Genomic DNA, 23480 nt, shown 5'->3' on the forward strand with positions numbered 1-23480 from the left:
TGTTGTCTAAGGCTTAGGATGGTCCAAAAGAATCTGAAAAGCATACCTGCCTTGACATTATCGAAACCAAATTCCTAAGAATTTTCCAAAGAATAGTTGGGACCAGCAGCTGGATAGCGACGTGAAAACAGGACAAGTCTTTGCCTAAAACCTTGTCCTTTTTTTCCTTTTTTTTTTTAATTGCTGATGGAGGAACACCAATTACAAGCCTGACTTCCTAAATCACCCCTGACATTAAGGGGATGCACCTTCCCTGTCAGCTTCTGTGTGTCCCCATCACCTAAAAGTGCACAAGGATCACCTTGGGATCTTGTTGAAATGAAATCTGCGTGTCTAAGGAGCTGCCACGTGGGGTTCGTGCTACAGGCCCAGGCTGAGCAGCAAGGGCTGGCCAATAGCTTCCCTGTCTGGTTCCTCCTTGTCTGAAAGTGGGGAGCAGGACACAAGGCCACTGTGAGGTTCCCAGAGTAGCTGAATGAGGAAGGTGGGCTGAATGGCTTTGCCAGCAGCCTTGCCACAAATGGCCAGAGGTATACCTTGGGGTGATGAGGTCCGAAGCCTGGCGACAAACCTTTCTGGGTTCTTTGGTCACATGTCTGTGATTCTGTCTTCCAGTGAACGAGCCAGGACAGCCCTCCCAGAAGGTGACTTCTTGTAGGCTCTCCCAATTTTCTGTCTGAGGACATGAAATAGACACAGAGATGTGTGTCTTTGAAGGAAGTGCAGAATTCCCGAGTGCGTTAAATCTTCATTTTAACTTTTCATACCAGACATTCTCTTACCTCATTACTCCCAGTACACACTAGTGAGACGGTTTCTCTTAAAGAAAGTCGGCATCTTATTTACTGAAGAAGCATCCCACCTCTGGTAATTCGTCCGTACCGAGCTCACCTTCCTCCTCTGTCTCGGGTTCACGAGCTGAGTGTATACCACAGGTAGAGACATCGACTTTTTTCTGTTGAGAAATGCTGAAGCCATTTTTTCCCTCTCTCTGCTCACAAACAGAAAGACTTTCATGGTTGTTACTTTAAACAAGGTACCAAGGATTATCACTCAGGCAGTTGAGCCGTAAATGCAGGATGCTTACAGGAGACTTGCCCGTGGCAAATTGTGCTTTATTTAATCACACCTGGAAACTTGTCATGTTTTTATATGAATGAGTCTAAGTAATGCAATTTAACTCATGGAAAGCTGGTCACAAGAATGCAGTGTCATTCCGTCCCCATTAGGGATGGGTCCCCCAGCCCCCTGAGATGAATCACGTATCCAGGGAAGAAACTGGCTGCTGTGAAGAATTATTTTATGGGTGTAGGTTTTTCCTCCTTTAAACACTTACGCACATTTGCCTGTATTTCAGGCTGTTCCTCAAAATGCATCAGGCTCATCAAAGTTAAATCTGCAGTTGTAAGAACAGCAAAAAGGAAATGCAAGCACCAGTGAGAAACAGTTTTTAAAAAATCCTGTTTCTAAAATGGTAAAAGGACTGTGCTAACAGGGTTTCCCAGAACATTCCCAAAAGTCACTCCCAGTTTGGGGCTAAGTCTGAGGTATCTCACTGGAATCTGAAGTTTTATATTTATTGCTTTTTAACCATTTGAATTTCTGAGAAAGCAAGAAAGAGCCCAGCCCCACCCCATCACTCCATCCCATTCTGGGTTGGATTTTCTTCGTGTGGGCGAGTATGTCACATGAATTAACTGGCTGTTTCAGGGGAACCCAGTGCACCTAAACTCGAAGGGCAGATGGGAGAGGATGGAAACTCTATTAAGGTGAATCTGATCAAACAGGATGACGGCGGCTCCCCCATCAGGCACTACCTGGTCAAGTACCGAGCGGTGAGTAGCCCCCGTCCCCTTTTCACCTGCTTCTGCAGCTGTCACACCCACCTTGTTGGGGCAACAGCATGCACATCCCGGGGGCAAAGGGGGAAGCAGTGCAGGACAGAGTCCTGCTGTGTCTTGCAGGGCTCAGGGTTTTAAATCCCAAGATCGACCTACAGCCATCAGGCCATGTCTACACGGGGATCATTTCAAAACCTCTGAAATGAATGTGGCGACAGACTCATACCCTGATTGATTTTTTCTGCTTCTTGAACATTCCTACAAAGTGATTTTGCAATTACCCGGTAGCTTCTGCATATAATATACTGGTATCTCATAATCAGGACATTTGATAAACTGTGTATTATGGGCCAGGCACTGTGATTTTCTCCCCACGAGGACCTGATGAAGCTCTTCTTATGATCATCTGCCCTTTACAGAGGAAGTACTATATCCATTCAGTAACGGCCTGATCTCTCATGCCTGGGTGGGCAGAGTTTGAATCCAGGTCTGTCTGCAGACCCTGGGCTGTTAGCCCCTGCCCTAGGCTGCCCTACCATCCCAAACCGTGGTATTCCCACCTGCCCCTCACAGCTACCTGAGCTGTTCTAATCCTGCTAACCGTGAGCTTGGCCCTGAACCCTTTCTTCCTGGTTTGCTCACCGTCTAAGATTTCTGTCATGCCGCCTGTCATCTCCATCCCCCAAAATGAGAATCACTCTGTTTCTCTGGTTTTAGAATGATACTTGGCCACTGCCAACCAGAGTCAATTGCTGAGAGATTTAGAGGCAGAATCTGAACACTGGGAAGAGTCTCTTGCTAGGATTTCTTACCAGTAAGAGATAACGAACCAGAGAGCAGTTTTCTTTCTTCCAATCGCCCCCAAGAAAGGATTTTTCAAGGAAGTTGACTTACTCCCTCTCTTTTGATCAGCCCCCACTGAAATGATGTGTGAGCTCTTACCTAGTTGGGCCTAATGGCGAGTCATTACAGCAGAGCCCTACCAGGCACACGCCCACCCCCCCCCCACCCCCCTGCCAGCTGCTGGGCAGACCTGTCGTACCACTCAGCCCTTCCGCACTCAATTGTGAAGTCAGGCATGAGCCTGACATCGGATGAAGAGCCTCCTCTAACGTCTCTAAGGCCCAGCCTAGAGACACCCCTGTAAGAGCGACCACGGTGGCTTCCTCGCTGTGGAACAGGATGCCAGGATCGAGTGGTGGCCCAGCACAGCCCGCGGGAAGTAGACAGTGTGTGTCTGGCCCTTGTTATGCTCATGTGGCCCAGACAGATGGGTTCTGGTTTCAGCTTTACCACTTACCAGCATGCCCAGTCTTCCAAAACCTCCATTTCTCCATCTGGAAAATGGGGATAAAATAGTTTCTTACATTATTGTACAGATCAGGAATAATATAAACAAAGAGCCTGAAATGTGCCTAACACTTGGAAACCCCCCGTACATGGTAACAACAATAATTACCCTGAAGATGCCGGCTGGGTCTGGAGACCCCTCCCGTATGAGGCTACCTGAGATGTCAGTTTTCCAGAAGAGCCACTGTGGCTGTCAGGCAGGTCTGTATTAAAAAGACAACGGGGAGTGGCCCCTGGGGGCTCAGTCAGTTGAGCGTCCAACTCTTGATTTCGGCTCAAGTCATGATCTCATGGTGCTGAGATCTAGCCCCACGTCGGGCTCAGCACTGAGCATGGAGTCTGCTTAAGATCCTCCCTCACCCTCACCCTCTGCCCCGCCCCACTCATCCATTCTCTCCCCCCCCCCACACACACACACAAAAAAATATAGCAGGGACAGAACACCAAGATATGACAGCCTTACCTGCCCTGTGTTCATCTGTCTTGCACTTCAAACACTCAGTGTTTGCTAGATATCATTAACATGTTATTAATATTTTTATATAACACAATATTTGCTTTATATTCTGGTTGCCTCTTTATTATAGAGTTTGCCAAGGAAAGGAGCCTTTCAGAGAATGAGAATACAAACAGCTGAATTTCTTTTTTTTTTTTAACATTTTTTTTTTAACGTTTATTTATTTTTGAGACAGAGAGAGACAGAGCATGAACGGGGGAGGGTCAGAGAGAGGGAGACACAGAATCTGAAACAGGCTCCAGGCTCTGAGCTGTCAGCACAGAGCCCGACGCGGGGCTCGAACTCACAGACCTCGAGATCATGACCTGAGCGAAGTCGGCCGCTCAACCGACTGAGCCACCCAGGCGCCCCTGAATTTCTTTGTTTTAAACTAAACACGGGCCACATGGCAATCTATGGCCACGTGAATGTGCAGCCTGACAAAACACTTCACAGGCTCTTGGTAGAGATCCAGTGAGAAAATTGTGGAAAACCTTTAGTACAGTGCCAGGCAGATAGCAAGTGCTCAATAAATTGTACTTTTTATTTTTTATTTTTCTTAATGTTTTGTTTATTTTGAGAGAGAGAGAGAGACAGAGTGCCAGCTGGGGAGGGGCAGAGACAGAGGGAGATACAGAATCGGAAGCCGGCTCCAGGCTCTGAGCTGTCAGCACAGACCCTGACTTGGGGCTCAGACCCACAAACTGTGAGATCATGACCTGAGCAGAGATCAGACACTCCACCAACCTTGCCACCCGGGTGCCCCTGATCCTTTTTCTTTTTAATAAAACAAATCGACGCAGTGTTTCTGTGTCCAGGAGGGCGAGTCACACGTACCTGACTGAGCATGGGCAACATCCTGAATCAGACAAGAAGCTTCTTTGTTTCATTACTCTTCCAGGGTATCTGTGTGCATACGCGGAGCACAGCTTGGCAGATGGTCCCTGCGCCACAACCGCTATCTGCCGAGGTCTGTGTGTTTGCAGACACGCAAGGGTGACCTCCTGACCTGTGTAATCCTTAGGGTTTTTCAGGCTAGTAAAGAATGCACACCATGTCCTATCAGTGGTTTTTCTTTTTATTAGTTTGCACCAATAGTTAGTGACTCCCTTGAGTTCTTCCAGTTAGCTGGCCTCACCAGCATTTGTATCTCAACTTTCCTGGTGTCTTGTGTCCTTCCTGCCGGTTTCTCCCAGAAGCTCTCCTCGGAGTGGAAACCGGAGATCCGGCTCCCATCCGGCAGTGACCACGTCATGCTCAAGTCCCTGGACTGGAATGCTGAATATGAAGTCTACGTGGTGGCTGAGAACCAGCAGGGAAAGTCCAAGGCGGCTCATTTTGTGTTCAGGACCTCGGCCCAGCCCACGGCCATCCCAGGTATGACCGCCTCTGCTCTCTGTGAGTCTCCCGCTTTGAATTAATGCACCAAAGCTGCACCTCCTAATGCGCCTGAACAGCCCCTGACAACTTGCTTGCTTCCAGCCATCCTCATGATCGGTCGCCCATGCAAAGCTTAGTTTTGCTTTGTACCTATCTGTGCAGTGGGTTGAGATGTACTGGACCCCCAGCAAGGCTTGGCCAAGCCTCCTGGGGCAATGGTCCTGTGTCATTCAGCCTTGAAGGACTGATGCTGAGCCAGTCCACGGGACCCCTGAGATGGGAAAAGCCCCACCTCCAGCCAAGCCTTGGAGGCTGGTTGAGTAAGGATCTTGTTTTGAGACCTTATCTACCCTCTGCCATTTCCTACAAGGACCACCCAATTGTTGAAGCGCTTTCTATTTGATGCTTGCTTACTGCACAGTCATGTTCCAGATCTCTTCTCTGTGGGGACCCCAAGAGAAGGAAGAGACGGTGCCCAATTAGTTAAAAAGCCTGTCTTCCAAGGGCCTCTCAACTGAAACAAAGATTAAATTGAATTACTTGAAACAGACAGAGCAAATGAGGAAAGTAGATGCTTGGAAACCCCATCTGCGAAAGGCAGTCTGCTGGAAACCGTGATGCGAGTGGTTCTCCTAGGAGATGTAGAACTGTTTCTAGGGAACCGGGACCAACCCAAGTGTGGGAATAACGTGGGAGTTCTGCTTGCTGGCCCGCCCACCTTGCCGCTGTTGGTTAGTCCCCTCACTGACCAAACCCGCAGAGCAGAGAGAGATCTTCAGCACCTCTCTGCTTTCCCAGATCAGCCCAAGGCCGGCCTCAGGCAGGAGAGGTGGGCTTAGACCATACAGCTGCAGCCTGTTGAAAAAGGGCCCCACAAACCCTCTGCTGTGTTCAAGCATGGCAGGGAAGATGTTTCGGTCTCCCAGTGGCCTTGGTCTGGCCCCATCATGCCTGTCCTCTCTCCAGTGCTTGCCTGGGTGCTCTGTTCAGTTATCACAACAGCACCTCCCAGCAGGAGGGAGAACAGAAAGGGTACGGCTGCCTGGGACACGGGCGTGCATGTGCGCGAGTCAGTGCAACAACAAAGGCACCAGTGTGTGGTGGCCGACTGTTGTGTGTGCGTGAGTGTGTGTGTCCGATAGACCTGTTGGGGCCTCCAGGGAGTTGACAGGTGGGTCTTAAACCAAAGATGAGACACGTCGATTGGACCTACCCTCTGCATTCTCAGGGAGGCTCCTTAGTGCAGATGGTCAGTGGTAAAGGCAAGGCATTTGGGTGTGGCTGCAAGAAACGCTCTCACGACTGCTTAATATGATGTCCACACGGGGGTGGCCCTGCCATTCTGTGCCCTCTCTTTCTTTGTGCTCTTTGGTCAGCTTTTCATTGAAATCGACAGTCTGGAATGTATCCAGATCTGCCCAGCCTTTATGGGACACTTAGGAGCTGGGGGGTTGGGGTGGGGAGAAGCTCGAGCAACGCCTTTTCAGCAAGGCGGACTTCTGGTGGCACTTGTTGCCTGGGCTAAGTGACACAGGCAGGTTGCTTGGACGTGCTGTGTCCACATGTTGGGTAGTGCCCACAGCATCAGCTCGTGGGGTTGGAGCAGGTGGGGACACTGTGAGTCAGATACAGAAACAGGAGAAGATGTTGTCCTCCAGGGCCCTGCCCAGTGGAGACGTCAGAGGCGTTAAGGCACTCCATTAACCGGGAGAGGGTCGGAGGGACTGCTCACCTACCGCACGCGTATTAGGAGGCGGTGTCTCTGTGCTTAGTTGGACTTTCCTGGCCGTGGCGTTGGGATCTGCGTATAAAACCTCTGAACTACAAGATGTGCGCTCGTGGTGGGATTCTGTGGTCAGTGCGGTAGCAGAAGGTGAGGGGTGCAGGCGAGATCGTCTTGAAGAGCGACCGGGTGGGGGCCGTGGCGCAGTGGGAAGACGAGTCCCATCTATCGCTGAAAAAGCACAGTTGCTGCACACAGCGCATCTCTCCCGCTACACGTAGAAAGCTCTAGAGGCCAGGAGGCTGTGGGTAAGCTCGTTGACTGCCCCTCAGAGGCCTTGCCTTAGTCGAAGGTAACACTCTCCTAATCAAACTCTTGTACTTTACTGTGGAGGCTCTGTTCTCTCACTGTAATTTCATCTGCTCGCTGACCCCTAACCCCCGAATTCACCCTGCTGTGCTGCTTCTTCTGGCCTTGCTGAGCTTTGGAACTGGCCTTACGGGAATAGTACTGTACTGAACCCTTCCCTAACCTTTGTCAGTCTAATTTACTAAGTTGAATTAACCTTTGATTCTTGCGTTTTCTGTATTTGACCTAATTTTTTTTCTTTTTATCTATTTTTTTTTCCTCTGTTTCTGTCTCTACCTTCTCTTTCCTTCTCCCCCCTCCTCCCCTTCCTGTGTCTGTCGTCACACATGTCACCTTGGACGTGCGTCACTGGGACATCCCCACTGCCACATTTGTTTTTAAACAACCACATTCTCTCTGGGCTCCCATTGCTTGGGACCTTCAGCGACCTTGGGAGGCTGCTGTGCGTCCTACACCTTTGTCTCATTGCTTCTCTCTGCAGTGACTCTTCTTTTGCTCTGTTAGGAATTTGAACACAACACACACAAATTAAATTTGCTTAAATGCCCAGTTCCCATGAGAATGATCAGTTGCCCCCTTTGGAAGAACCTGTCAGGACCGCCACGGCCACGCCACCAAGTGCTCTGTGTGGAAGAGGAGGTTTGGTGATTGGAAAAAGCTGGACCTCCAGACATTTTACCGTTCGCGGATACTTCCATGCTGCTTCACGAGGAGTTTGCCCCCTTTTGAATGGCAGTACAAAAATATGTGGGAGCGCTTTTCTTTAAACGCGGTTTTTAGAAGAGCATCGTGCTAGTTTTACAGAGAAGTTTCTGCACATCTCTGCTACTTGTTGCATTTTTTTCTTACCTGAACATGATGTGGCAGAGAAAAATGTCTAGTACCTCCTAAAGCTTGCATCAGAGTGTCCACATCACCACGTTTTCCCTACCCCATTCCAACCCCGTGCTCCCCCTCTGCCCTTCAAAAAAGCAGTGGGCGCTGCTTGCCTTGACATGCCCGTGGTCAGGGGGCCAAACCGCTCTGATGCATCTGGGCATTTTGCTGACATGATGGGCAAAGTAAGTCACCCTGTTGCCCATGCAGTGGAAGAAAATGGATTCGTTAGGCATTTTCCGGGGCTGAACAGATGTTCTGGGGGGCACGGTGGTCCTGGTATTAAACCAGCCCCTTATGCTGGCTCTGCGAACAGGACCAACCTGTGATATGCCCAATACCAGTCAGCTTTGAAAGATGCACGTCTCCCAGTTGGAGTGATAATGGGACTGCCTAGCAGATTAGCACAGAGCCTGTCTTGGGAGTTGTGGTCCCACAGTGACCCACCGTGTCGCATAACCATCAGCCCGCAGGTTAGAAGTATCCACTGCAAGCCCAGCATGGGTCACGCACTCCGCAAACCCCGCACATACTCACCAGAGCAGATGGGTGGGGAACAGGCCCCTCCCAGAGTGTCCCCACTGCGAATCACTCAGCCTGTCGTACTTCCCGAATGCCCTGACCCCCGCCCATATTGGTCAGTGACTCTAGTGACATTTAGAAAATTCTGGTGAAAGCCAGCTAGTCCTCTCTGCTCTTGAGGGGGCGTCCTCTCCACGTGCCCAGGAGAGAAAGATCAGTGTGTTTGCTAAAGTCTCACATGGAGACCCAGGCGGGTCCTGCTCAGTACCATCCTGTACACCGCTTGGGGATGGACCCTCTGCTAAATAAAACCTCCGTCCGTTGTGGTCACCTATCATCCTATACATCTCATCTCTAAACATCCCACAGAAGTTTGATTTTTGTTCTTTTTGGTTTATTTTTAGTTCCATTTGGTTTTTTTCTAATGTTTGAAGACTAGTCTTTCCTTTGGGAATCCAAGGGACCCCGTGGTCTGCAGGGCACGGCTGGTGGTGTTGGTCGGCACAGGCCCGTGTCCCCAGCGCTCACAATTTAGAGGCTCACGCACACACACTCTTCCAGCAGCTCAGGCAGGTAGCGCCTCTTGCCCCGGCCCTGTGCACCCCCAGCCCCATCTTGAACCTCTCTGCCTGGGGTCCCTGACCTGCATTCACACCAGCACAAGAGAAGCAGGCATGGTTCTGAGGCTCAAGGCAGAGCATTGAGGAGAGGCACCCGGGGCCTCTGGGCCTGGTGTAAAAACCCCAGGTCAGTTAGAGCTGCAGGGAGGACGAAGGAAGGAGAGATCCATGGTCACCCAAGTGGCCCGTCACTGTCCTCCTGGCCTCTGGCATGCTCTTGATATCTTAGGCAGAAGTCACATGTTCCCCTGGGGGGGGCCCCGGCCTGGCCCCAGTCCCGCCCCTAGGGAAGGGACAGTGTCATTGTTTCTGAAGGGACTCCTCAGAGATCTAGTCCCAAGCGTAGGGAGGCCTGACAGAGCCCTGTCCCCTCAGCACAACCCTGGGCGAGGCATGCCTCAGCCAAAGGCACTTTGAGGCCACTGCAGCCCCATGGCTTATAATGGATGCCTTTCAAGAGACAGTGTTAGGGCACATCCACTCGCACTGGACACCGTCCTCAGTGATGGCTGTGGCCCCCAGCCCCACCGGGAATCCCCAAGACAGCGGCCCTTCGAGCCCCCACAGGAGTAAGCACTTGCCGCCTCGCCGGGCTCTCCCAGCCGCTGCGCCCTGCTCAGTGCTGCCCGTGCCCCCCATGCCGCGGGGTTTCTCTGCTCCTTTCTGGAATATTTATATGGCAGGTTTGGATCATGTATGTTACTAATAAGAATGCTAACACTGTTGTGTAGATAATCAGTGAGGGCCTTTATGAAGTTTACACCTTTGCATTATTAAAGGAAATAACGGTCCACGTGAACTTACCGGCGTGCTTTGATTTTATTTAATAGCTGTGTGTCCTACCAAGTATCCAAAGTCCTTTCCCTCCTCCACCTCACATGTACCTGAATAACTCTGATTACCCCAAACTGTACCCCAAACTTGCAGCCTGCTGCATGGAGTTTTAGCAGAGGAGAGGCTTTCCTTTGCCAATGAGGGGCTATGCATTTGGCTCAGCTATCCTGAGAGCTCTTGTGGGTCATTGCCTCCTTGAACTTTCCTAGTCCCCAGCAGACAGGGGGATGAGGGGAAAGTGCCTTTGCAGAACCAGGAGCTGGTCACTTTGGGGTCAGGAATGCATTGTGGGCCATCAGACATACAGTCTCTGTAGCCAGGGCTCCTGATGTCACTGCCCCATTAAAACCCCATAGCAGAGGCTGCACAGAGTGATCTTGTGATCAACAGAATGCGAGAGAAGGTTCTCATTGGCAAATCCTATTCTGTTTGTAGTCACGCTTAGTAGGACTCTTTCCAAACTTAAGACCAGCTGTCTGTTTCACAGCAGATACTGGGAGGGAGGAAGCAGACGTGTGAGAGGTTTGCAAGTGAACCTGAACTCCCGCTCAGTGGGAAGGGCACCTGGCTGCACTGAGGTCCCGTGACATAATGACTCAGACCCATCTGGCGTCTGTAAAATGTGAGACCCATCTTCCCATTTTGAGGCATTTAAGAGAGATATATGTAGGTCCCTGTCATGGGCAGCCAGTTCCCCAGTCGGTGCCAGCCTCTCCCGTGCCAGGAACCACAGAAGATGGACAGCCTCACTTTCGCAGCATCACCATTCGGGTGGCTGTGACCCTGGAGGTTATGGAGGAACTGCTCCCAAGAAAGTCTGTGTGTGCAGATGTGGGGTGAGTCAGTCACAGGAGGCCAGCGTAAGGTCATGCAAAGACAGACCCCTGGAAGGTTTTAATTTTTCCTTTTTTATACAATGTTACGTAAGGTGTAGGAGATAACCTATGTCCTCCTGGCTCTCCTGAGCTACACAGTTTTGTAACATCCCCCTAGAGGTAATGAATGCTGACTTTCATACCCTCTCATCTATTTCCTGGTGTTTCCCTTACGTACAGCTTCTTTTTGTAAAAGGTACACACACCCTTTCTCTAGCTTAAGGAGCCTCTTACTTCCTCTGGAAGTCTGTACTCTAAGTGGTGAACTGGCTGGTCCTTTTTCCTTCAGGGACAGTCTCTGCTCCCTCTCTCCATACATTCAGTACGTCAGTTACGTCAGTATGACCACCTCAGTGGTCAGGGCCACGAGGCGAGACTCCACAGCTCATCCGTGGGCCAGGAGTCATAGAAGCCACTATTATTCACTGTGACCCAGGCACAAGGTGGCCTGGAGACAGCGCTCCTCAAACTCTGCTATGTATAAGGATCACCAGGGCCGCTCGGCCACACCCAGATTCCTGAGCATCACCCAGAGAGATCCTGATTCACTAGAACTGGGGAGCCCCAGAGTCTAAAGCACCCTAGAAATTCTGCTGCAGGTGACAACATTATGCTAAAAGGTGTGTTTATTTTTCACATAAAAATAAAATCCCGAGGACCAGTGAATAAAAATGGGACCCACTGAGTGTTCTAGTCTTCCAAGGGAAAAGTCAGTGCAGAGGACCTGTACCGTGTGCAGGGTGCTGGACCGCGACATGGGACGGCAGGCTCCCATGGTTGAAGAGGGTGTGGAGACACCTTCTGTCCCAGGCCCTGCCCAACACAGGAGCCTCTTCCAGAACACTAGGCATCCCTGCCAAGGGTGTCCAGGCACAGGGTGCTTGCCTGCCGAGGCAGCTCACACTGTTAGCTCTCTCTCGAGGGAAACTGAACTACCCCCGACCCCTACAGTTTCCATCCAGCAGTGATACCAAGTAAGACCGCTTCCATTTCACGACACATCTGTAAACATCTGGAGATGGTGTTCTCATCTCCAGACTAAACACCCACTCCTCTTTTTGACAAATATTCTTGAATATTTCCTATGAGTCGGGTTGTGCTAGATGCTGGGGGAGAACTAAGACAGAGTACCCTATAGAACATTCTGGAGAAGACAGCCAGATAAAAAGCATGCAAGTGAACAGAAAGTGGCAGATAGAAGTAAGAAGAGAACAGATACTCTACTACTCTATCTACTCTGCGGTAGATACTGGGCAGAGTGAGAGATCAGGGGACGGAGGGAGAGGGCTCTCCAGCAAGGTGACATTTGAGCTGAGGCCTGTAGGACAGCAAAGAGCCAGCCAGGAGGTTATGGGGCTGGAGGGTTCCCAGAAAGGAGTCAGCAAGGACCTGAGGCAGGAATGGGCTGGGTGTATTCAGCAGGTAGGATGAAGGCCCTGGCCTGGAGCACAGGGATGGGTTAGGGGGGAGGGGGTGTGGGGAGCAGTGCCATGAGTTACAACAGAGGTGTGGGAGAGTCCACGACATGTGTAAGGCCTTTAGGCCAGGAGAAGGGAAGACCGCTGCCCTTCTTTCTGTCTCACGTCACCGGGGTCTTGTATCCTCTGGCCCTTCCCCTGAGTGTGCCTGCAGAAGCCAGGCAGCCCTCCAGCCAGATCTAACGAGCCCAGAGCACAAGGTGGACAGTGGCTGCCTCTCACATGCACAGAGCCCCCTTTCCATGGACCATTTGTCCTCCTCAGAGATATGACTGGTCCCTAAAACCACGCTTATGTGTAAACCTCGGAATGTCGAGTTTATGCCACTGAGTCCAAAAATACAAACATTCTCCCCCTCCCCCAAATACTTTAGGCTCCTTCCTCGGGAAGCAGGCACTTGACACCTATTGGGCACTGACGTCAGGAGGCGGCAGTGGCTGGAAGCCACTGTCATGGGATAGAAAGCCCAAGGCTGGTAATTCCTCCCTGTTCAGGGAACCAGCTTTGGGATTCTGAACATCAGGAAGGCTTGCGTGCCTCTCTGCTTCTTTGGGTGGAATGTATGAGGAGCCAGAAGAGAAGAACGAATGCTCTCTTCTGCTTTTGTGAGCTGCTAGGGAAAAGACCTGCTCTAGCGGATCACGGGGGCCAGCCATCAGTTTCCTGCTGCCCAAGTCCAGAGACAGCGTGGCTGAAGCTGGGTCCTCTGAGCACAGAGGCCTTTGCCAGTATTGGGACCTTCCTGGGGGATAGGCTAAGGTTTTCAGTGCAGGTTGGATGGGACCAGCCAGCAAGCCTGAGGAGGAAACACTGGGAAGCAAGACCAAGGTCCCAGAGAAGCCAAAAATACTCAAGAATTTTAGAGTCTTCTCCAACTATAAGGCCCAAATGCACCCTGGGTGCGAGAAATGAAGCTATGAGCAGTCGTCTGTGGCCTGCTGGCCTGGCGGTCTGTACCCTGAATTAAACTTTGAAACAGAGGCCAGTGGGGTGGGACCACCGCCGAAGAGGCTCCGCGATACCTGACCAGAGACCCCTGGGCAGACGAAGAGTACTCCCAGGAACACAGACTGCATGGAAGAAGAAGACTGGGGCCTGTCTGAGCACATGTCACCTCGGACTACACGTTCCTCCATTATCTGGTGTGCTGTGTGGCTAACAGGCCACTGGGCCTGGCCTGGGGCTCAGCAAAGGCACAGCGAGACCCAGACCGTGTTGGCCACAGTTCCCGCCTCTAGTCGGCAGACCTGGGGGATCCCAGTGGGTCCTGGCAGCACAGGAAGCTTCAGACAAGGTCTGGTGGTGGGGTGGAACAGCCAGTTCTTGAACTCTATCTTTCCAGAAGAAGAAAAACGAAGCAGACATGCTCGTGTTTCAGTGTGATGTCATTGGCTCTGGCTTATGGGCAGAGCTCGCTGCCCACAGCATGACCTCTTATCTCCAGACACTGGGGTGGGGTGGGGGGGAACCAAACAGGGGGCCACCTCAGGCAGCTAACATTGACACAAGGGGGCCTGGGGGGCTGGGGTCCTTCTGTGATACCACCAACACCCCCGGGGCCCTGGGGAGTGTGACACAAGTTGAGTCATCAAAGTGAGCCCAGCCAGAACGGCATGCTGTGGGCTGCTCAAGTGGGGAATGTGTCTGTCTGTAGTGGGCACAGAGGACCTTTGCCCTGAGTGTGAGTGTGCCTGTCCGTGTGGGTGTGCATCTCTGGGTGAGTCTGCTGGTTTTCCTGAAGTCTGATCCAAGTGTGCCTGAGCTCCCAGATGGTGAGTATTCCCAAACCTTTCACCCTGGGCAGACCTCCATGTCTCCAGAGTAAATGGTCTTTGTCTGTCTCCCTGGGTGCAGTGAAGAAGGATAAGCCATGAAGCCAAGGTACACTGTCCAAGGTCAGGATCATCTAGAGCCGTCCTTAAAGAGGAGGAGAGGAGGTGGGGGTCGGGTACTGGGCATACTGTTGTGCCTCGTGCCAGCACAAGCCCAAAGGAAGCCTTGGGAACCCTGTGCCACCCCATTTGGGACCCTGTCCCTGAGTACTCCCAAGAGCCATGGTCTAGCCTGAACCCGGTGACCACCACCTGCCTGCCTGCTTCCTGAGCTCAAGAGGAGATCAGCTAAGGATGGGGCTGGGGAGGCTCGGAGACTGAGCGCAGGGGTGGAAATACAGCTCCTGGTGCCCACTCCTCCCGACTTGTGGGAGCCTCATGCCCCTACCCCCTGGTCTGTGAGGTAAGGCTGCCATCCCGCCCTCTTGAAGATACAGAGAGACTCTGTTTGTCTCCGCACCGGGGTGTAGAAAGGCCCACGGAAGGTGCCACTCTTGACACAAATGCCACGACTTTGTCCTATAGGTGCTACCCCACCCCCAAGGGCTGTTGCTCTGCAGGGTCCAGCAGTCTGCACGTCAGTGTATTAACCACCAGCCATCTCTCTCTCTCTCTCTCTCTCTCCCTCCCTCCCTCCCACTCAAGCCAACGGCAGCCCTACATCAGGCCTGAGCACTGGGGCCATTGTGGGCATCCTCATCGTCATCTTTGTCCTGCTACTGGTGGTGGTGGACATCACCTGCTACTTCCTGAACAAGTGCGGGCTGCTCATGTGCATTGCCGTCAACCTGTGCGGAAAGGCTGGGCCCGGAGCCAAGGGCAAGGACATGGAGGAGGGCAAAGCCGCCTTCTCGTGAGTGCAGACCTAATTGCCACTGCTAGGGTCTAGGCTCTGCCCTGGGCCGGGGGGCTTAGCATCAGAACCATCTCAGTTTCCCCATTTGGAAACCCCAAAGGTGGAAAAAAGCACTGGAGAAATGTTTCCTAAAACACAGTCTTTGGGGATTCCTGTTTGAAAAGCTAACACTTGGCCCAACCCCACATGTAACGTATTAGAATTTCAGAGAAGTTTGAAAAATCCCTGCATAGGCCAAACTGAGGGGAATTTTCAGAGCTAAATAAACTTGGAGGGGATCTGCCGTAGCATTGGAGACACACACTTGCCTCGCTGCCATTCGTTCATGTCTTCATTCATTCAGCCATTCATATATCACTCAACAGATAGTTACTGAGCAGCTAAAACAGGGCCAGGCTCTGTTCCCAGACACTAGGTTACACTGCGAACAGAAACAGGTAAAAACTTCCTGTCCCTTGGAGCTGACCATCCAGATGCTGTCCCCTCCAGCATCTCTGGAAAAACGGGTCCCTGAGCCAATGAGCAAGAGGCTTCACAGACTCGCTGGTTGGACCTGAGCTGGAGTGAGGTGAGGAGAGGCAGAGCAGGGAGTAAGCTGTGAGTGCCACCACAGGGCAGGCACTGTATGTAAATACAGATTATCTGAGCACTTCTCTGTGCCAGGCACTGTGCTAAGCACTTGACATTCCTTGTCTCAGTTAATGTTTCCAACAGCCAGGCAAGGTCGAGACTGTTGCCTGCCCCCATTTTACAGATGAGGGAACGGAAGCCAAAGCGAGCGAATCCAATGTTCACGGTCACACAGCTAGCATGAGTGGGAGCTGAGGCTCGGGCCCTTGGCTTGAGATGCCCATGCCCCCACATCACTTTGGGCCAAACCCAGGAGCCCTGAGCTGTAGCCGGCTTCCCCGGGAGCCCCCTTCCTGCCCCAGCAGGCCGGGATCGAACCAGCAAAAACTCTCTCCACAGGAAAGATGAGTCCAAGGAACCCATTGTGGAAGTGCGGACCGAGGAGGAGCGGACCCCAAACCACGATGGAGGGAAACACACGGAGCCAACGAGACCACCCCCGCTGACGGAGCCCGAGTACGTGGGTGGGGAGGGGCGGCACTTTTGGCCGCAGAGCCCCACACTCACCTCATCGCCTCACCCGTGGCCTCGCCTCCATACCTCCCACCCACCACTCCCATCCCCAACAATGCGGCCCCAGATTCTGGAGCCCTTGGCCAGAAAGCCTGAGCCCACTCTCTCCCTAGAGAGAAGGCATTCCTGGTTCTGTGAGAGCCTGCAGATGCTCTGAAGGGTTCCAGGGGTGAGTGGGATCCTAGACCCTATGCCCGAGTCACACGCACATTCTGGAAGTGGCCGAAGGGGAGCACAAACGCACTGAGAGAGGCTCTGAGCTTTGAGAAGGCTCAGCAGATTTCCTGTGTAGGATTTTCAAGAGCTCTAGGGTTTTCCTGCGCTCTTCCTGGAAGGGTGAGAGGAGGTGGGGCGCGTGGAGCTCCCTGACCTTCTGTTCTCAGAAGGCTGGGGGACCCTCAGTCAGAAACCGCGTCTGGCCGAGGCGGTCACGAAGGCTGGCTGTCGTGAGTGCTGGGGCTTTGAAGGGAGTGGAGTTGAGCGCGCGATTTAGTTTAAATCTCTGGCTTACAACCCGCGACTGCTAGGGGCCTTGGGAAGCACTCTTTGTCTGCCATATCCCGACCTTCCCCATCAGTTCCCGTGGAGCCCCTAGGACAGCAGGGCCCATTCCTCGGGGTCCTTGACGCCCAGCAGTGGCGGACGGCGAACTGAGGGTCGCCTCTCCTGGATGTTGGGGTGCAGGCAGGGGTCAGACAGGGATGCAGGGAGAGGCAGCGCAGCGTAGAGAGCTGGAGGGGCATCAGCAGGGAGGAAGGGCCAGCAGGTCCTGTGTCTCCTGTCTCCTCTTCTGCCCGCCTGGGCGGGTGCTTCCTCTTGCTGTCCTCGTTCTCTGTGGGCCTGTGTCCGTGCCTGTGCGTCACTGCATGCCCTGCCCACGACCCCCTCCTTGGCTGCGGCCCCCCTTCCCCACGCCCGCTTCTCTGTCTCGTCCCAGCTTCATTGTCTATTCTCTTCTACTTCCTGTCCTCCCCACAGGCTGCCGGCCGACAACCACAGCCACTGTCGAGGACATGCTGCCTTCTGTCACCACCGTCACCGCTAACTCTGACACTATCACCGAAACCTTTGCCACTGCTCAGAACAGCCCCACCAGTGAGACCACCACCCTGACCTCCAGTATTGTGCCCCCCCGGCCACGGCCACGCCTGACTCAAACTCTGTGCCCACTGCCAGGCCACCCCTTCCAAGGGCCCGGTGCCACCGACCTCCTCCCCTCCCCCAGCTTCGGCCCCCAAGGTTGCCCCCCTCGTTGACCTGAGCGACACCCCGGCCTCAGCCCCTGCTGCTGGCAGTTTGTCTTCTAGTGTCCTGGCTCACCAGGGGGCTGTGCTCAGCCCCAGCGCCCCTGCCAGCGCGGGGAGGCCTCCAAGGCCCCTCCCGCGGCAAGCCGAGCCCCACCGCGGCCGGGGCAACCAGTCCCCTAGCGCAGCGGCCGCCCCTGCCACGGCAGCCCCGCAGGCCAAGCAGGAGGCCCCCAGCACCAAAGGCCCGGACCCCGAGCCCACCCAGCCCGGCGCCGTGAAGAGCCCGACCGAGGCAGCAGCCACGGGCCTCACTAGCCCGAAGAGCGAGGCTGCCTCCGTCAGCGCCACAAACCCTGCCCAGGGCGAGGACTTTAAAATGGACGAAGGGAACTTCAAGACCCCAGATATTGACCTGCAAAGGATGTTTTTGCAGCCCTGGGCTCTCCTGCTCCCACCGCTGGGGCCAGTGGACAAGCCCCTGAGCTTGCCCCTTCCACTGCAGACAGCTCTGTTTCGCCTGCACCAGCAAAAGACCGAGTACGGCCTCTCTTTGTCTGCTGTCGTCGGGTTATGTCCCGTGGTGGTGTGCGTCTGTCTGTGCTGTGCTGTGTCCTTTTTGTTAGATGTGTCTTCAGCCTGTTCCAGGGCTTCTCTGAGGCGACTGTCACCAGGGGGCTGGGATGAGGCGGGGACAGAAGGGGGGCAGGCAGCCGCCTGCTCACTAATAGGCCATGTTAATTACGTCTTCTCCTTATCATCCTAGCAGCCACTTCTGTTTTCCCTGGCGGGGTGGGGGGAGCCTCGCAGGTCGGGCCCCTGATGAGCGTAGCTTGGGAAGCGAGCTAAGGAGGCCAAGGTGCCCTTATTGGCCACCCTGGGGCCCACAGACAGTGTGTTATCCAGGGTCCAGGCTAGTCCCCACCAGAACAGCACTGTTACGCAGGAAGAAAAGAGGCAGACCCCAAGGCCCATGTGGGGAGAGGATTGGTCCAGAGGGGCCCTGTCCCACTCCGGCCCCAGATACCCACCCCCCTCACCCCCTACCCCCACTACCACCACCTACTCTTGCTTCTTCTGACCTGGAATGTCTGGGAACAGTCAGAGCTCACAAGCACCGAATGACTGTTGGGTCTCCAAGTTCAAGGGCAAGTCCTTAAACTTAGCAGGTTCTTAAATATGATGGCCAAAATGCAGTTGGAACTGGGGTCTAAGCCTGCTTGCCCCAGTGCATCCTTAGACCAGACTTTCACTCCTGAGACTGAATAAGGCAGAGCGAGACCTAGGTTTTACAGAGGCTCCTGTGGCGCCCCCACATGAGCGGTATGCTGCCACCAAGAGCTGAAATGGGACTGTCCCCAGGAGCCCTGAAACCCAGGAAGTAGGACTCCTCTATCCCGCCCACTCAGCACCCCCTAACCCCCCTACTCCCCTTGTCCCCATGTGTAGCGTGGCATCCAGTCTAGCCTTTCATGGCACAAAAAGCTGCCTCAGTCATGAAATTTTCTCACCCTGGCCAGGCAAACCACTGAGGCATCACCAGGAAACACAGAGCACAGGGTGTGGTGGGAGCAAGGACAGGCAACAGCAAGGCAGTTTGCAGAGGGGCCCCCTGGAGTCAGTACTGGGGAAGCAGCCCAGCATGCCCCATTTATACCAGTCTGACTAATTATACCAATTATACCGATCAGGGTGAGGAAAAGGCCACATCTGCTGCCCCCTTCCACCACCCCAGGTAAGGCCCCTGGGCCCCTGGCATTGGATTAGGGCTGGAACAGAAAAGGTCTCATTCCTCAGATTCAGTGGCTCTCAACTTTGGCTTCATTTTAGAGTCACTTGGGTGCTTTTAAAAGTCATCATGCCCAGACCAATTAAATCAGGATTTCTGGGGGTAGAGCCCAGGCACCAGTGATTTTTAGAGCTCCCAGGTGATTCCAGCCTGCAGCCAAGGATGGAGACCATTGCTCTAAGCGGGAAGCCCCTCCCGAGGGACTGGCTGAAGGGTGAGTTACTGTAGATTGTGTTCTCACTGCTGTTTTCCCAATTCTCTGCAGGAAGGGCCCCGTAGAAGCAAAGTCGGAGAGCCAGGAGACAGAAACGAAACCAGCGCCAGCCGAAGTCAAGACGGTCCCCAATGACCCACACAGACAAAGGAGAACGAGAGCAAAGCATGATGGGTGACAAGAATGAGCAGATCAAGTAAAAAGTGACACCATAGTTTCACCAGAGCATTTCCAATATCACACACACACACACACACGCGCACACACACACACACACACACACACCTCATTCACTAGTGTCTTTTGCCTTTAAAAAAAAAAAGTAAACAGATAACAGGGGATCTCCTTTTTGTAGGTTTATAGAAAGGGTTCCTTTGCTGCGCACATCACTTGTAAGAAAATGAGACAAAAAGGTTAAACCCACAGCCAAACTAGGACACTCCGTTCCCTGAAACCATTTAAAAACCAAACAAAAGGACCCCAAATTAAGAATCTAGGAAGCTCAGAAAGAAAAAAAAAATCTAGGTTCAGGAAGACCGCACTTGGTGTTGCCCAATTGGCACAGACCAGTTTCAGAGAAGTGCTTCCAGGCACTAAGACTAACGAATGAACAAAGTCCAGTTTATTTTTATACTTTGAGTCGAGTTTGAACTCTGTAAAACCCCATAAATAAGTTTATAATTTCTGTTCACTTTGTATTTGTTCAGTATGCAAAAGTGTGTCACCCTTTCTAGCTGAATTCAATCCCCACGTAGACTCTCGTTTTGTAGGAAGAAGGCCAAATTGCAGCTTCTGGGGGCAGATCTCAGTTTGCAATATTCGAATTTCTTTCTCCTTCCTTTTCTCTCTCTCTCATTTTTTTTTTTTCTTTCTGCCATCTTTGTTTTCCAGTGTTACAAGGTTGACAACTGTCTGACTTTGGTTGTGTTTAAATGTCCATGTAAAATAGCTGTTTTTTTTTTGTTTTGTTTGGTTTTTTTTTTTAAGTTACAAATACTGCCTAGAGGCGGGTAGAGTCATCACAGGCTTGTTTTCGCACAGGACAACTTTACAAACTATGATTGTTTACAGTGGCTCTCCTCCCCCACCCCCACCACCCCCATTCTGATTTGAAATTTTTGCCTGTGTGCGACTCAGGTGAAAATCCATCTCGTTCTGGAGTGGTTTTGCTTTTTTTTTTTTTTCTTTGGCCCTTCAATTCTTTTGTATTTCCTTGGGGGTTAGACCACTTTCTGATTAGCCACCACCTGCCTGTATCTGTGAAAAAGAGTCGGCCCCCCCTAGGCATCTGCATCCCTTCCTTTTGAAGGACTCCTTAGGCTTTGTTGAATGAAGCAGAGAAGATTGTATAGTTGGGGCTGGTCTTGGTGAACACACATTTTTACCCCAACATCCCCTTTTTGTAGAAAGCCCAAATAAAATATATACATACAATTTTCCTTTTGAGCCCAGAATCTAGATTTGAGCGGTAAGAGCTGTGTGCTTCAGGGAATTAGTGTCTTTTTTTTGAAATCTGTTGAAGTAAAGTAACATCGGCCTTCTGTCACTTAGGCAGCATTTATAGAACAAAAGAAAAAAAAAAAGCCAACTGCTGTCTGGAGTCATAACACAACTTTCCTGGATCGGAAACCAAGTGGGGAAAAAAAAAATACAGAAACTTTAAGGGGGATGGGAGGGGGGGAGAAGGGAAAAGCCAGCCCTTTGTATAGAAATTTTGCTTTTTTTTTTTTCCTCATTCTACTTTAGAACTGCAAGCTTGTGCACTGTGGATGCGTGACTATTTTAGTGTGAAACGTGTTTTTGTCATAGTATTGAAATAAACTTCAACATAGTTTGGTTGTGGAAGGTATAGCAGATAGTTCAGAAAAAAATATTCAGGAAACAAGAATACTCTTAAAAGGAATTGAAGCCTTTAACAAAGAAAATGAAGTAAGCGTGATTTTGATGATGAAGAGGGCGCTAATAGGCGGAAATCGGCGCCCCGGCATGCGCTCCTTCCCACGGTACAAAACCGCAAGAGGTTAGGGTGGCGAGACCTCTCCTGAGTCTGTTCTCCGGGCCACACTCCCCAGTGTCCTGACACTTCTGCGGTCTGATCAGTGACGATATGCGAAGATTATGAATTTCAAACTGTGAAAAAATAATGGTCTTGTCATTTGCTAAGTGTGGGGTTTTTTGCATTTTACTCAGCTCCTGGGGATGGAAACGGAGGACCCCATGCACCCAGCCCCGGCCCCTTTGATGGTAGGGCTTGCACAAGTCTGTGGTTCAAATGCACGGGCCCTCAGGCATGAGTAACGTGCAGACAGTTCTCTGAGCACATAGCAGAATGGGGGCTCCTGGGTGCCCAAGACGGGGAGGGCCCAGCAAGGGGCAGCAGGCTAGGAATCCCACCGCCAGGCTGTCCATGGAATCAGTGGCTCATCTTCATGTTCCTGGCGTTGACCACCTAGGCCAAGCCCGTGCTATACCTCACCGAGAACTGTGCATTTCACGCCAAGTGCTTGTGATCAGGCACACTGACTTTGGTTCTGATGGTTAGGAAGAGAAAGAGGTATAGTCTACCCTCAAGTAACCTGGCCCGGGGTCAGCTGACACCCCTCACCCACCCAGAACCCTGGCTCCGCCGTCAGCTGGCACCCAAGACTGCCCACCTTTTGGTCTGCCTCTCTTTCATTATACATAGATTTCTCTCTGCATGCATGAGCTTTCCTTTTTCTTTAAAAAAAAAAAATTCTAAAAACTTTAAAAAAAGCAAAAACAGACAAACAAACAAAAAAAACCCAGAGCAATGCTTTCTCTAAAATCAAAGAGGGAGTCACTTTATTTTCAAGATGTTCTATCTTTTATGTTAAGAGATAAAAGCTTATAGTTTTCCTTTTTTAATTTTTTGAAGGCGGGATCAACTCTACCAGTTTCCAATGTCTATGTGTCTATATGTGTATGTGCCATACATATGTATTCACATAAATAGCGGCATGGCCAAGTTCTTCTGGAGGGGTTTCCACGTGCCACGCGCAGGGTCTCTGAATCCTGGAGGGCCGTAGTGTACATAGTGCAGCTTCTGAAGTGGGACTGTATTTTCACACTTTTCTATGGAGCCCTTCCAAGTCCCAGGTTTTCACTCGAGGCTGTCTGTCTGGATGGTGGTTTTCAGACCTCCATTAACATCCCTACCCAGCATTCCCTACTTCGGGGGCCTTCTCTCTTGTTATAAACTTTTTACCAAGTGAAAACATCAATACCACCTTTGTTTCCATTCTCACTGGTGTAAATACTGAGTACTAACTGAGAATTTTGACTTTGCATTCTGTCAGAATACTTGTGTTCAATAAAAATTGAAAGAAAAAAAAAAGCTGTTCGTGGTCAAACTGGGATTTATTTCGATTCAGTGAGAGTCTATCAGGTGAATCATATGGGGAAATGCCAGGGGTATTTCTTTTGACCTTGTGAACAAGGTCAGTCAACTCAGTGTCTTGAGTTCACATTCAGTTGAGTTCAAGGTCAGTTAAACTCAGTGTCTTGAGTTCACGTTGCCTGGATGATGGTTTACAATGTTTTCTCTCGGTTTGATAGAGGAATCCCAGTTATGAGAATGGCCAGCCATCAGATTCGGACAGATTTCATTCAAATCCTGGTTCTGCCACTTCCTTGTTGACCTTGGGAGAATTCCTTAATCTCCTCAAGACTCAGTTTCTTCTTTTGACAAACAGGAGATACCAAGCTAACTGAGCTGAGGTCCTGGCTAATGAGTGAAGCCGTGTATATGAAAACAGAGTGTAGGACTGTCTTGGCACATAGTAGGTACTCAACAAATGGGGATAGTGCTGGTGGCATCCCAGATGTGGGATAGCATCAAATCCAACTGGAATAACCATCTATACCTGAGCTCCAAGGTTTCAACATGGAGGTTGGAGCCTGAGGCTTATTCCAGAATACACGATGCTTAGCCTTCTTAGTTTACCATACTTCTCAGCACTTAGAGCCTCACTTTGCCATACCTCTCAGCCCTTGGAATTTATTAAAGTCTCTGAGCTA

The 23480-nt window shown here is 51.6% G+C and overlaps 1 protein-coding gene across 1 annotated transcript in view; it reads left to right on the forward strand.

Annotated features, from left to right (window-relative positions):
* Positions 1–21125, forward strand: part of NCAM1 (neural cell adhesion molecule 1) — a 313366-nt gene extending 292241 nt beyond the window's left edge. The window contains 6 exon segments of the mRNA XM_030332629.1: positions 1711–1835; positions 4887–5064; positions 14842–15049; positions 16022–16138; positions 19494–19576; positions 19579–21125. Of these exon segments, the coding sequence (XP_030188489.1) occupies positions 1711–1835; positions 4887–5064; positions 14842–15049; positions 16022–16138; positions 19494–19576; positions 19579–19613 (746 nt within the window). The 3' untranslated portion in view covers positions 19614–21125.
* The last annotated feature ends 2355 nt before the right edge of the window (positions 21126–23480 follow it).

The sequence above is a fragment of the Lynx canadensis genome, chromosome D1 (assembly GCF_007474595.2).
Source record: "Lynx canadensis isolate LIC74 chromosome D1, mLynCan4.pri.v2, whole genome shotgun sequence".
Taxonomy (NCBI): Eukaryota; Metazoa; Chordata; class Mammalia; order Carnivora; family Felidae; genus Lynx; species Lynx canadensis.